This window comes from Grus americana, chromosome 2, assembly GCF_028858705.1.
Source record: "Grus americana isolate bGruAme1 chromosome 2, bGruAme1.mat, whole genome shotgun sequence".
NCBI lineage: Eukaryota > Metazoa > Chordata > Aves > Gruiformes > Gruidae > Grus > Grus americana.
In genome coordinates, this window is record NC_072853.1 from 66,086,561 (window position 1) to 66,101,391 (window position 14,831).

Sequence of the window (14,831 nt, forward strand, 5' to 3'; positions counted from 1 at the left end):
TAGCCAATATGCATTAAAACATACTTAACACTATCCATAGTAGACACTTAGACATGTTCACTAACCATTTCGGGGAACACACCTCCAAAATCCTAATCTGGACACAGATAAGGGTAGAAATGCGTATGTATGTCTAGTTGTGTGGCTGGGAGCCTGCCTTATGAGGGAAATGGGGAAGGGAAGTGGGCAGTAGCTCAGCAAAGGAGTAGCTTTGGGAGTTGATGGCAGAATCAGAGATGTGGGATATAAAGAGTAGTTAGTGAGTACTGCATGGGAAGCTTTTGATACAATTTGAGGGAAGCTAAGGGAGAGAAAAGTGACAAGTGTCACAGAGGAAAGAGTAGTGTACGGTATTTTGGGATTTTTTTCTTAATGCAATTTGACATTGAGGAGGAGAATATGATGCTTAAGTACGATGCACTGGTTTGAAATCAATTTTCAGCTGCAGGAGCCTATCATTTTAGCTCTGATCTTTGTTCTGTATGATGTTCTTGGTTGCTGTCTTGCTTGCTTAGACTCCTAGGATTAGTAAGGTATGGTACTGATGTGTCTTCAAACTGAAGGTCATTATTGAGAAACATGTTGGTTGATACTGATTAATTTAGGGCTCTTGGTTCTGTGATGGATGGCAGCAGGGACCTATGTTTAATGAAGGAAGAAGGAGTATATATATGACTAACACACAGGACAGTCTTATCAGTGCTACAGGAAAAAAAGAATGCTGTGAGACATTGAATATATCTACACAAATTAGGAAAGGTGAGGCGCCCCAAACACAAGGTTCGTATTTAGCTCTTCTCTTTGGCGTATTGAGTATCTCCTGGAGTGTGAGGAGTTTTGGCAGGTGAGTGCTCTACAATTGTCTGTGCTCATGGAAGATGTTATTGTATTAATCTATCCCGAATACTTGTGACCCCTTGATCTGCCAGCTGCGCAGCAAACAAAATCTTCCTGGTCTTTTTCAGCCAAAATAATCTGTATTAGCAAAAACCTATTCTGTTGATAATGTTTAAGCTAATCTGGCTCAGTTTGACTGAATTGGGTTAGAGGGAGTTACTTGCATGACTAGTGCTGGTGGAAGTAAAGAGGCAGTGATGGATAGTGTAGGATGAGCTGAGAGCAGAAACCGCTTCCACCAGCACAGCTCCAAAAAGGAGCATCTGTCCAAAGTCCAGCTGGGCACGAATGGTCTCAGAGTGTCCATGCCACTCTCAGCCAGCTGGCATTTTGGCATGGGATTCTTTTGTTTTGTTCCAACGGCAGTGTTCACCTCTGCCTAGGAGGTAGGTCAGAGCTTTTAATATTTTTTGGTAGTTTCATTGATGTGCTTTTTCTCTGACCTGAGTTTTTTCTTCAGTCTGAGCTGAGTGTCTTTCACAAAAGTACAGAGAACTATGATCTGCGGTATGCCTTGCTTTCCCTGTATGGCTTGACTAATACACTTCAAAAACATCCTGTGGAAGTTAATCTGGTGTTAAAAGGACTGAGGATGCACTATATCCTGGGGCAGCTGCTTAGCCTTTTGGTCTTAACTGTAAGAAATTACAAAACTTCTACAGAACAATCAAGATCATAGGATTTGTTAAAGACAAGAAGATGGAAATACCATTTTTTCAGACAGACTTACTTGTCATTGCCAAGATTGCAATAGCACGATGGGTGATTTCTAGAAGGAAAAATAAAAATGACATAATGTACAATAATAGTACTTCTCTGGCATCTTTCATCAGTGCGTGTCAAAAAGCTCTTGACAACATGGGCCTTGGAACTGTCCTGTGACAAAAGAGAAGCTCCTGGTTTGTGTCCATGAATGGTCATGGAGTTGGATGTGTGATTCAAACCTGCCTACAGAAAAAAATATAGATAAAATGCAGATACCTGACACTCTGAGTCCCAAATTCCCCTGGTTAATTGTTATTTGATTTCTTTCTTATCAACTTCCTTTAGATCAACAGTTGTGCTATGTTTAATCGCATATTCAAACTCAGTGCGTTTAAAGACATTGATTAGCAGTGCACTCAGGGAAGGACATGAACTCACTTGTACAGTGATGGACCTGTTAATAAAGTCAAGCCTTTCAGGGAAGAGATTTGCTATTAAAGCTGTACTGTGAGGATGCCACGTAGTGGGTGGGGAAAGGCTGCTTTTAGTTAATATCATTCATGTTCCATCACAGCTTGCTTTTCCCCCCCACCTTTTTTTAACTGAGTGATGCAGTTTATACTCTCTTTTCCTTGTTTAAGTGTATGTTGGTGGTTTTGTTCATTTATAGACATTGCCAAAAGTTGTATTTGATCTGTCAGTGCTATAACAAGACAAATTTCTGATATGCTTCTCATGCAAATGCTAATTACAAGGCCAGTTCTTGCATTCTGCATGTACCACAGTTGACAAGACCTTTCTGTGTATTGCCATGTGTGTGATTTAAACAGAGTGGCTAAGTATAATTATGTCTGCCTTCAGTGCCTTTGAGTGCTGGTGATTTTTCATGACAAAGAATTGAGAAATCATGAGATTTTCTTACGATGAGTTTATAGGAAAGAGGTTAGTAAAAAAAAAAAACACAAACCCAACCCTTTTTTCTTCCTGTGAAAAGAATACATTTGAAGCAGCACTATGTCTCTTCTTTAATCTGCAATTTTTTATGATTGCATTGTATTTTTTTAGGTTGCCTTAAAACATTTAGGAAGTTCTTTGGAAAGTTATCATCAGCCAGACTAACTTTGAATAAAAGCATGTTTGGGAAGGAAATATAGACAAGAATAATCTAAAAATTTGTAAAAAATTTTGCAGAGCTTTCACTTCCCCCCCCCCCCCCCCCCCAAGTCTGCATATTAATAGCTTAAGAAGTAAATAAGCACAAGATACTTGCCTTTGTTAATCAGACCTTCGCTGTTAACATTTATACCTGCAGGGACAATGTAAATAGGTTTAAATGAAAAACCTTCCTGGGGCGCACACATTTTAAATATGGCTTTTACACGCTACTTGCATAGCAAGTGTATAGGCAAATGGCTCAGCAAAATGGATTGTTTTTTATCTCCATGCATGAGTAGTTTGGATTCGGTTAGCTTGCTTTTGGCTGAAATGAAGTTTGGGGTGGAAGTCCTTCTGTTTCTCTGTTCAGTTACTAACTCAAACCAGCATCTATTCTAAAGATACTAGAAGGTACACACAGATTGCGTTTGCTCCCTCTCTAAGACACATACTGTTGCGCTTTCTGATTTGACAGTATTAATACAAACGTGATATTAACCTTAACTTTTATATGTAGAAATAAACTTCTCTAAGGCTTTAAAGGTGGATTTATGAAAATCATAATCTGTCATTGCTACACTTCTCTGCTGTTCTTCCTGAAGACAAAGGATACCATTGCCTGGGAATATCATTTTGAAATCTGTAAATATTTATTGGGTTGCAGAAGTGGAGAATTGTGTGATACTTGAACATGATCCAGCGTTTGAGTGTTACAGGCACTGTGCCTAGCTGAAATGGCTGGCTGCACTGCATCTTGCATATATTAAAACCCCAATTTTTTCCTGAATTTTTGGAAAATCAGAGTTAGTACGATTGCGCAACAGAACACTCCTAATCATTTGATGCTCTTTGAAAGCAAATGTTGAAGAAAATTAATCTCTGATGAATGTTATTAAATGTTGATGTAACATTAGCTTTACGATTTCTTTATTAGCTTTGCATCCCCGCAGTTTTTGAAACTACTGGAGTGTTCTAAGTGTGGCAGGTTTGTGCTGCCATTGTCATTTAAGAAATAACTGCTCGCCTGGTGTGGTTTTGTTTTGAAATGGTTCTTCGCTTTATAGGTGTATTAACCTGTGATCGCTTAGATAATGATGATGTAAAGCTGCCTTTTTTTTTTTTTTAAATGGTTCTAAAATTGATCTTTTTCAGAGCGCTTTTATTAGGCCTGGCTTGCAATCACAATCTGAAGGAGGTGTCTTTAGATCTCAGTAGCTGTGAGGTAAGGCATATTTATCAGGATGTGTTCAAAAGGTACAATGATGTGGAATTAGAGTTCCTGTGAAATCCACTGGGAGAGATACTCTTCCTCTGTAGTCAAAAGTTGTGGGAAAGGTAGAACTCAGAGAAACAGTTATGGTAAAAATCAGCTGCTGTGTCTCACAGCATCCTAAAGAATGAGCACAGAGGTTCAAAGCACCTGCAGCACCTGATTGGCAAAACCCTCCTCGCAGGGTAGCTGTTCTAGAGACTGAACCAGCATGTTTGCTGCTTGACAGCTTCTGCTGTCTGGTGCTGTGATTACACAGAACCCTGCAGCAGGATTTTTCCAAGGTACTCAAATTTGAATGGGTCGCAGGAAGCTGCATGTCCTGAAGGCATGTCTGTGGTTTGATTGTCTTCCTTCAAAACCGGACATGTGCTGCTGCTTCTGCAGGTTTGCTTCTTAACCTTGGGAGAAATTCTGCTTTCCTAATCACTTAATTCAGGTCAATATGGAACTTGGTAAAAGTTGATTGAAGCATGTCATTAACATATGAGGCACTGTGCAAATGGCTTTAAATATCTCTAGAATAGATAAAAACAATTGTAGCAGCTTTATTTGCTTTATCTTGTTTCCTCTTGCTTCTCTGTGCTTCGCTGTGCACTTTGTTTCTCAGGATTGCCCATACTCTTGCAGGATAATACCTGCGTGGCTACAGCTTATGACAAAAGATCAGCCACGACCCTGCAGAGCCAGTGAGGCAAAGTTACATAGACAACTGTGTGGACTCTTGCCAAAACCAACTTGAACCAGCTTAGGCTCAGGCCTTCTCTAGCTGAGCAGCCGCCTTTTCCTTTTTAAGCTGCAAAGAAAGTCTCGCACTTGTTAGGCAGATCTTTCCAAGTCCATCAACTGAGTATTAACCGTTCTGGAAGTACCTTTCAGATGCAATGGTTTCTCTTTAAGTAGAAAACATGTAATTTGATGAACACATTGAGGTGCAGTAATCCTTAGGTTCGTGGTCAATTGGTTTTGGAATGTGCACAGATTTCCTTATGAAGAAAAAGCCATATCATTGTGAATGCATTTCATAGTTTGTTTTGATATTTTATACTTTTAAAAAATGGTGTTACTTTGAAGAGCACTACATGTAAATTACAAATAGAAAAGCTTTCAAGTCAAGTACACATGCTTCTGACTTCTGAGTAGAGAGATCAGACAGATGATAATTTTTCTTTCAGAGGGAGGAAGGAAAAGGGAGGAGTAATTAAAGTAACAAAAATGAAGTCCTGTAATCATAACCGTAAAAGAATATATCAATAAAACACAAACATAAGTAATGAGAGTATAAATTAGCATATAAATCAAGAGGGCTGACAGTAGTGAAAATATTATCCTTTCATTAAATAACCTCCAGGATGGGAAATGGAGGAGCCCTTTGAGGGGCGATTAGCTTTATTGGACACCAAAGCACATGTGGTCATGGCCGACTCTCATAACAGAAAGGAAAGAATCGTGCTCAACTCATGGTGTTGCATTCCCGTAGCTGGTCCCTCCAAACTGACAGCACTTCCTTAGATCTTTCCCTTAACATTTTTTCACGTCACTGAGCTTTATCCATTCTCACACGCTTTGGAAAGAAGTTGTTATGCTTCCACCTGTAGGGGAGTTGATGTGCCAGGAGCTGGGAGTATTCTTAGGGGTCCTGCTCCACCTCTCCCTCACCCTCTGTCAGCTGGGCAAGGTAATCTGCACCCAGGAACAGAGCTGTGGGAAGCTGGGAGCTGGTGACCTGCACTACTCCCAGTTCCTAGGAGGCTAGAAAGCTGATGCTTCAGCTTTGCCCTCCTCTTTCCTACGTCAGGCAAGCTGTACTCAACTATGGAAGAATAAATCTCTCTGTTCCTTCCCTCTCCCACCATTTTCATTTGCTCCCATAATTTTCTGGTATATTAACTCCAAGCTTAATCATTTTATATTGCTTGTTTGGTTGTTTTTTTATTATTTTTACTATGAAAATTACATTTTTATTTCTACCTGCTCAGCACTGATGTATTTCACTCTTTTCCCTTCTGCTTCCCTTAGCTTGGTCACTGTGTAAGTACCCTCCATGCTTTACCTTAATTGTTAAATCAGTAAGCAGCTTTGTTTGCCCTTCCCATACTGGTACCTCATAGCTTTGAACACGCTTGGCATTTTTAATTGTTGAAGAGTCGTTCTTCATTTTCTGAATAAGAGCTTGTATCTGTAGTCTCAGATGTATGTCATATAGGAGATGTTGCAGAGTTGAGTTTTTTCAGTATCACAGTCCACGTTGACAAATAGTCCTTCAAGTAATCTCTGCTTTATATATATATACTCGTGCATACATAATTTTAATACACTCGCAATAAATTTTGATCCTAAAAGTCAAGTTGTTATCACTCTCAGATTAAATAGATATCACCATTTGTGCACATGAAATGTTTGTGTATTTGAGATTTTGAATATAGAGTTATCAGTACAAGATTGAAAGCTGCTCCTGAAAAATTATCCACTTCAACCCTCAAAGTATATATAGCATAAGCATTTGGATTCAGTTGTGAATGTCATTTTAGTGTATAGAAATTTTACCATACCAACAACCAATCCAAGACCGCATTTAATCTGCCAGTTCCATAGATTCTTCAATAATCGATGTGGCACTCTATGTAAAACGGTTGTCTTGTGGTGGGCGACGCTGAGAGAGCAGCACAGAGCAAAACTGAATGATTTTGGCATTCATACAGCAAATGTTACAAATGCTCTTCCGAAAATAAAATTGAGTTAAAATTGCATCAGTTCTGGCCCAAATACAGACTTTAATCTGACCACTTCTTGAGAGGATAGGGTGAAGGATACGTAGGTTTTGTTGTATGCAGAAGAGGAAAGGTGTCTTTATGTTCTGTATCTCTTACACTTCCAGATGCGACTTATGATTTAGATGTTGTCTTTGACCACAGCTGTTTTCTAAACGCTCAGGCCAAGCTATTGAGCTGCTTGTTAACCAATTGCACATCTCAAACTTTTTAGAAAAGTGCCAAAACAAGTATTTATTGAAAAATACTTCTGGAAAGCATTTGTGGTTCCTTAATTGTGTCATGGATAAAAGAGACTATTCACAGAAATATCAGCAGGTTGATTCAGGACATTTAGCCAAGTCAGTCGACTAAGTTAAATATTTCTAACTTTTTATGCATAGGAGGTGAAAAGGCTATTTCATGTCTGAAAAATCTTTCCATTCTTTTGAAGCAAGGGAAGTGAAAATGGAAAATATGAAAGCAGATTTTTAGTAGAACTTTTCTCCTCTTTTGCATAAGTCTTTTTCTGGGGGATATTTGTAAAGTGAAATGCACTTTATATAGTTTGTGTAGCTGCAAGAAATGAGAAAATGCTTTTCCTTCTTTGGAAAAAAAAAGTTTCATTGTTTAATTCACTAGTATTAGTAAATAAGTGTGTAAGTTTTCATAACTTTGATTCTTGATGTTTTCCCCTAGACCATTTAATTGTTTTTTCATTGAATCCTGACATTTCTTTTATATTCATTTAATATTTCAGATTAATACTATCATAATTGATACTTTCCAGCTAAGCATGTTTGTTATTGTTGCTGGTTTTCTTTTTTATGCGTATTTTAAAATTAAGAATAAATTACTCATTTCTCTTGAGTATGGTCTTTTGTGGTCATTTTACAATTGGATTATTTAAATTTTATTTTCAGTGACAAGGAAACATAATTTCATTGGGGTTTTTTATTATTATTATTATTGATTGATTGAATTTATTTGCTACTCATTTTTGATCTGGGCACCCTACCATTGTGCTAAGAACTGAAAGAAGATGCTCACTGTAAAACTTGACTGTAGAGGAATTCAAGGGTGACAGTGTTGCATGCTTATAGGCTGGGCTTAGTTTATTTTTTTTTTTTTTTTTCCTCACTGAAGGTTGGAAATGTCCTGGCGTTTTCATGTAGAGGACCCTCACCAAAGCCCTGCAGTCACTGCCTAGCACAAGTGCTAAAGGTCTCCTTCTGTTTACGCCATTTAAATCTTTTCCTGATTTAACTGCTGAGCATTAGTTTTAACAGAAAGGAAAGAGTCCCTTTTCTTATTTATATGCAGACAGTGAGAAGGAGGGATGAGAATAGTAGAAATGCGTGCATAGGCTGTCACATTTATGTCTGTAACTTCTTCTGATGCTGTTGTTTTTGCCGCTGGTAGTGCCTTCTGTATTCAGAAAGCTCCTACCACTGTTTTCTGTGTGATCTTGAAACCGTAACTAGTTTGCAAAAATGGATGATGTTTTGTCTCTAGTTAAGATCGGGAGGTGCACAAGTCTTGGAAGGATGCATAGCAGAAATACACAATATCACCAGCCTAGATATTTCAGACAATGGTAAGTACACAGAACAGGAATGGAGGGTCATGCAAGCTGAGAATCCGAGAAACACTTTTTCTTTCAGCTCACAGTGTAATCAAGGATGGTTGCTCTTGCTTTATGATTATTGGCCATATTGGTTATGGAAATGTCTCAAAGAACTCTTACTGCTATAAAGTATATAAGAAATGTTAATGGACTAACTGTACCCTCAAAAGTTTATGTTGCTTGAGATCAGTGTAACACAGCAGAATAAACTGATGGCAGCAAGCGTCACATTAGATCTAGAGGAAAGTGGGTTTAAGGACAAGAGGATGAGAAGCTAACTGAGAAATGTGAATGTAGTGAAACAAGAAGGGGAAAGACCAGGTACAGAATGAAGCTGAGGTGATGATGCTGAAGAAGCAAGAGAGGAAAATTTGGAGTAACTGGTCAAACAGCTTCAGGTCAGAGAAGGCCTGCTTGAGTCTTTGGAAAAGTCTTGGACTATTCCTGCTTTGGAGGCTCTGTGCTTCCTAGATGGGAATACCAGCTGGCTTCTCATCTTGCAAACTCAAAGTGTAGATGTATGGTATGGAAGAATTCAGCTGCTGTGTTTGCCCTTCTGACAGCCAACTGCAGAAGTATTTCAGGAAGAGATTCCCAGTACAGTTGAATGCCTGAGAAAGGTGGGATGGATTGGCGATAGAAAAGCTTTGGGAGTTACTGACTCAGCCCAATTATGTAAACAGATTGATTGTTATAAATAAATATATTTGAGATCTTAAATTATCCTGCAGAACTGGATCCTAAGTCATTGTAATCTAACTAATGGACTCTTCAAATACACCACTAGTTTGGGAATACAATACTACAGCAAGTTATTTTTCTTACTCAGGAGTAGAATAAAATTTGGCTTGTTTTTCAGGTAATTTTATTCATAGCCTCTTATGTTAGCCTTTTTGCACTTGAAGGCTTTGAGACCTTGTTGGTACACAGGTCTACTAAGACTAAATAGCAATTAGTGTGGTCTCAAAATTCTCAAAGGAACTTTACACTCTTCCTGACAATGGGAGGAACTACCCTTGGGTGGCTGGACTGCGGATGAGGGACTATGTTTCTCTTCTGTGTTTCTGAGAGGTGCCTTCAATGGCTGATTAGAATGGAGATTTAAAGGGCTCATTTTGAAGAAAGCATTTATTCTCATGGAAAAAAGAGGCAAAAAAAAATTTTAAAGGAATGGAAATTTTTCTAGAGCTCTTGGAAACTAGTACACTGATATACTTACTTGAATGAGTATAGCATTAATAATTGGACCCTGTCTGGGTCTTTTGTGAAAACGTGTTTTAATTCTTAATCTAATCTGATTCTTTACAGGCCTAGAATCTGACCTCTCAACCCTTGTAGGCTGGCTTAGTAAAAACCGATCGATAAGACACTTGGCGTTAGGCAAAAACTTTAACAACATGAAATCCAAGTAAGGCTTTTCGTTCTTTTAAATAACAAGAGAATGGATGAGGAGAAGCTGCCGATTTCATCATCTTCCTAACTTTTCTTCCCTCAGAAATCTCACTCCAGTACTTGATAATTTAGTTCAGATGATTCAAGACGAGGATTCAGTGAGTATCTTTCTGCCTACTATCATCATGTGTATTTGTACCCTCACAGCCTTTTTCTGACAATTTTCTTCACTGTGTTAATTTGCTGCATAAGATTTGATCATGATCCTGCACAGACACATCCAACATTATGGGGTTTTTTCCAAATATTAATTTGGGTTATGTGTAGCATGTAGGTGAACATTTCTCAGGATAGCCTTAGGATCTGTGCTTGTTGAAAAATATTCATTCTAAATAGTTGGATATACTTAACCTAATTGCTTCAGGTCTAAATTATACAGCCCTGTAGGCATGAGTTTTCAAAACTTTGTGTCCTGATAGGAGATTACAATGGTAGTGTTCTCTGGGTGGTGATACTCCTTCAATAACAGAATTTTTATTTTTCTTTTTTCTAATTAATAGAATGCACTATTTCCTGATAGTTGTTCTTGGGTGTTAGCTTTTTTTTTTCTCTTGATGAAATGCGAAGTCACTGCAGTGATATCCCAGAACTCCTTTCTCCTTCAAAAAGTGCAAAAACCCCATTCACTGTGCTGTTCTTTTCTTCTCCTAGTACATTAATCACGGGAGCAATTTTGTAAAACCCTTTCAGAGTGCCTTGCTGGGATCCTTGCACACTTTCTTCGTTTTCACCCTCTCTCCTGATTCTGAAAGGCTTTTGCGGTTGGGTTTGTGTTCTTGCTTTACTTGGCATCCTAGTTTTGGCTAGAAGGGAATCTTAAGATGCTCTGTTGCTCTCATGCTTGTCAATCTTTTGTCATCTATTCTTATTCCTTTCTTTCTCCTTCATTCACCATGTAAGTAACAAGCAAGCTCTGCTTTCCTCATTCTCCAGAAATAGCTGACTGTAGACTTCAGTTGCCTAAACACCTGCTATTTCTGTTGTCTTTATTGTCTCACCTCCAAGTTCACAGTCTCCACACTAACCACTTTCTTATTTTCTCCTTCCATCTGTGTCTGCACCTTGCAATTCAGAGGAGTAGTTTTTACCAGAGTTTCCAATGTCTCCTTCCATACAAGGAGTCATTAGACCCATATTCTGGGTTCATCTTTTCTACTCCTTAGTTATATTTGAAGTGATTTGTTAAACTAGTTCTCTCTCCTCTCTGTGTCCTCTTAACTGGGATTAGTGGTACTGTTTTTTCTTGATTCTTTGCCTACCTCGTCACCTTACTCTTTAAAACATGGGATGTCAGTGTGACAGCACGAAGTGTTGCATATGGATACCAGAGCTGATTCTAACTGAGTTAGCACCTGTAATGAAAGTAGTAAGTCCTTGTTTGCACAAGTCTGATGGAGCATCGTGCTAAGAAGTGTATTGGTAGGTGTCTGTACCAAGCTAGCCTTTTCATTTTGTGGTGTGTGACCACCTCCTCCTACTCTGTCTCTAAAGGGAATGCACGGTGCAGAGCTGTCTGCCCCTCCTCTCCTTTTCCTGTTGATACCTTATCATTTCATCAGATAGCACCTGCTTTTCTCTTCGGACATTTATCTCTGTCCTGTCCTGTATCTCATGCTTAATCTTGCACAGCTATCCTGAAGACTATTACGTCAAACCAAATTAATCACAAGCAAATGTAATTTAGTATGTTTTTTTCTCAGTTTCCTTCATCCCTTTGCTCTGTTGCAGGTGAACATTTTTTCCCACTCAGGCCATATCCTAAAACACCTCTTCAACACACTCTATTCTTCCTTCCAGTATCCAAACTATCTCCTCAAACATGCTGTTGGGTTTTTTTTCTATTTATATGACTATCCTGCTCATATTATCTGTTTGCAGGGATAAAAATTCCAACTTTCACCTTATTGTCTCTATTAAGTGTTACAACCTTCTGTTTATCTTTCCTGGCTTCTGTTTTTGAAGCTTCCAGTAGCTGCTAAATTTTGGATGTATCATTCTCACAGCTCTTCCTCCCTTACATCATCAGCTTCAACTTCTTGTTTTCAGCCCATGGGTGATGTCATTGTTCCACTTTCTGCCTTTTCCACAGTCCAGTGGTCAGATGTGCTCCTGTAATTCTCACTCACCATGTCTTTCCTGAGCTAACCTACACAACGCGCTCTGTTGTCTCATCCTGTTTTCAAACAGTGTTACAATGAAATAATCCACCAAAAAGTGACTTTATTTAGATACTTAAAATAACTGCCTCTCCTTCATGTCATATATTAACATTTGGGATAGAGCATATGATCCTGTCAGTGTTACCCTGTCTCTTCTCTCCTTATGCTCTTTTCTCTTGTTGATCATCTTCAGTGAAGGAAACTTTTCTTTCTGTCTCATCAGGTGCTAAAATCAATCTGAAGCCTCTCCTACCAGCTACAGAGTTGAGGACATAGACTCTGTAGCACCATGGGAAAAGCATGTGTTGCAGATAGCTGCCTAGGATTGTCCTCACTCTACCTTGATGCTTAGAAAATGATTTTAAGTTTCTAGCTAGTTTGGTTTGGTTTTGAATCTTAAATGTGGTGGTCCTCATTCTACCATTACTATGCATTTACTGCCACAGGACATTACAAAGTAGGAGTGGAACCGGAGAGACTGGGGTATGTATGATGTTGCCCAGAGCGTACTGCATGATCATTGTTGCCTGCAGGCTGGTACAGTTTAGGGACTGTGCATTATCTGCATGGAAAACTGAAGCAAGAGGCTTTAGTCTAAAATAGTTCTCTGCCAAATGCTTCTTCATGTATTTATACACACTTTAAATAGATCCGTTGCTGTGTTAATATGAGTCATGAGTAAAAGGATTTAAACAATCAATAGCTTGGTTTTATGACTGTAAAAGTACAGCTAGATACAAATGTAATTCTACACAGTTTAAAAGCAGCAGTAGTAACCTAAAAAGCAAAACTTTCCAGGTGTTTAATGTAGACAACAATGTAATGTTTAGATTTGTTTTGTTTTCTCTTTTTAAGTAGATGCTGTACTGTGCAGGCTATAATAATATATTCTTATTAGTATAGCAGGAAGTGTCTGAAGCTGTATGCTTACTGTGCCATTTCTTTTCTTCATGCAAAAATAGATGTTACACTGCAGGCACAGTGTACCATTACGCAGAGTGGTAGTCAGTCCTGCATGGGTGCAGAGAATTACTACAGCGCTGAATATCTTTAGTTCTTAGTTCAGTGTTTGTTGTAGAATTGGCCTTTTGAGGGTTTTTACAGTATTTTTGTTTGTAGGAGAGCAAATTTAGCTTGATTTAATTCTCAAATGTTTTCCAGCAGGAGTATGACAAAATCAATGAATACAATCATACAATTTCTAATTCTATTCTTTACTTTAAGAATTCCTCTTCCTTAATAAGATAGTATTAAGACATGTTCACTGTATTGGCAGAGTATCTATTTTCTGCAGCAGGGCCACTGAAGTGCCTGTCAGACTTCTGTTTTCTCAATATCCAGCTAAAATTATTGAGTTGTTACAAGAAGTAAATGTGTGTAGGCTAGGTAGAGTATTGCCACTACTTAGCGGGGGGATTTGGTTTTGGTGGGGTTTTTTGTTTGTTGTTGGTTGGGTTTTTTAATATAATAGATAATTTAATGAATATTACCAGCCTGTACATTTAGTCCTACAGAGTTACATTCTGATTGCAGTTCAGAGCACCAAGTGAGTCCAGAATTTTTTGCTCTTTACTCATTGAGTAAATTATAAGGGTAGCTGTGCAAGCAAACTGGCAGTCCATCCACTTCAAAGACACTGCCAATACAGCAGGTGTTTTGCTGTGCTATATGTATATTTTGTATGTGATAGTAACGATGTATAGCTGTCAGTCCTTGCAGAAGACAGTGCAGAAGCCTTTTCAAACCACGTACTGTTTTGTCAGGGTGTTGGAATGCGAGAGGGGAGAAATCCTTCCTGGGAGGATATTTGAGATTTAGAAAATTGGTATGTGGGAGGGAGCACCTCCAGCTAAGTTACTCAGCTGCCCCTTTCTAAAGTCACACATGAGAAACAGAAGAAACTTCACTTTCACAAGCTTATCGGTGATTTCTGAGTGCTGTGCGATGCTGCTTTTCTGTGAATCTGTCTGTCACAAGAGGTCTTCTCAAACGTGTGCCAAGAGCTCTAAGTGCCATTCTAATGCGATGATAATATTCTTTAGGGTACATAATGTAATAAAACAGGGAAACATAAACAGATTAAGGGCATTAACATAGTAATTTAATAACTTCCATTTAAAATAAAACCAGCATGTCGCTTGTGTTACTGTTAGACTTTTTAATTATAAACCTGCTGTGCTTCCAAATTTTTATGTATTTCCTCATTTATAAGTGCATTTCTTATTGTTGCAAGCTTTTTGATTATCACTGTAATCCAGTGGTGCCTGGAGGCTGGAGTCCCATTGTATAGGAGATACCGTGCAAGTATCTTGGACCCTGGAAGGTGTGCACAGTTCAGCTGGTTTATTTATATTAATCTAAGCTTTAGGCATCTAGTGTAGGTACCATGGTTCATCCTTACAAGATGTTGACTTTCCCATACTGACACTTCGGAGATTTTAAGCTCCTAAAATTCATCCTCCAATACATGCCTAAGTGGATGTATAATGATAATACACTCTTCTTGAGCAAGGGAAATGTTTTGCGGAGTTCATGTACATCAGCAAAGACAAATTACAATTTTAGTAGCTGTAATACCTCTGCAAGGCATGGTGATGGATAGGCTGTAGTTCTTGAGCTCAGCCATTGAGTGTTGAGACATTCAGAATGGAGGGAATACGAGCGTTTTTAAAACAATTTTTCGTAAGGCTTAGAGTGTGACTTGCAGGAGCCCAATAAAGTAGTTTCAGCTTAACGTAGTACATTAAAAAAAAGTTACATAAAGATATTGCAATCACAGGTGTCAGAACACCACTGTGAATAATATCCATTGACTT

At 38.5% G+C, this 14,831-nt stretch overlaps 1 protein-coding gene across 5 annotated transcripts in view; it reads left to right on the top strand.

The window, feature by feature from the left end:
- Window positions 1-14,831, top strand: part of CARMIL1 (capping protein regulator and myosin 1 linker 1) — a 194,565-nt gene that overhangs the window by 113,700 nt on the left and 66,034 nt on the right. For all 5 annotated transcript variants that reach the window (XM_054815205.1, XM_054815207.1, XM_054815206.1 and 2 more), the window contains 4 exons: window positions 3,910-3,979; window positions 8,293-8,374; window positions 9,713-9,812; window positions 9,900-9,954. In XM_054815205.1, the coding sequence (XP_054671180.1) occupies window positions 3,910-3,979; window positions 8,293-8,374; window positions 9,713-9,812; window positions 9,900-9,954 (307 nt within the window). The remainder of the gene's footprint in view (window positions 1-3,909; window positions 3,980-8,292; window positions 8,375-9,712; window positions 9,813-9,899; window positions 9,955-14,831) is intronic.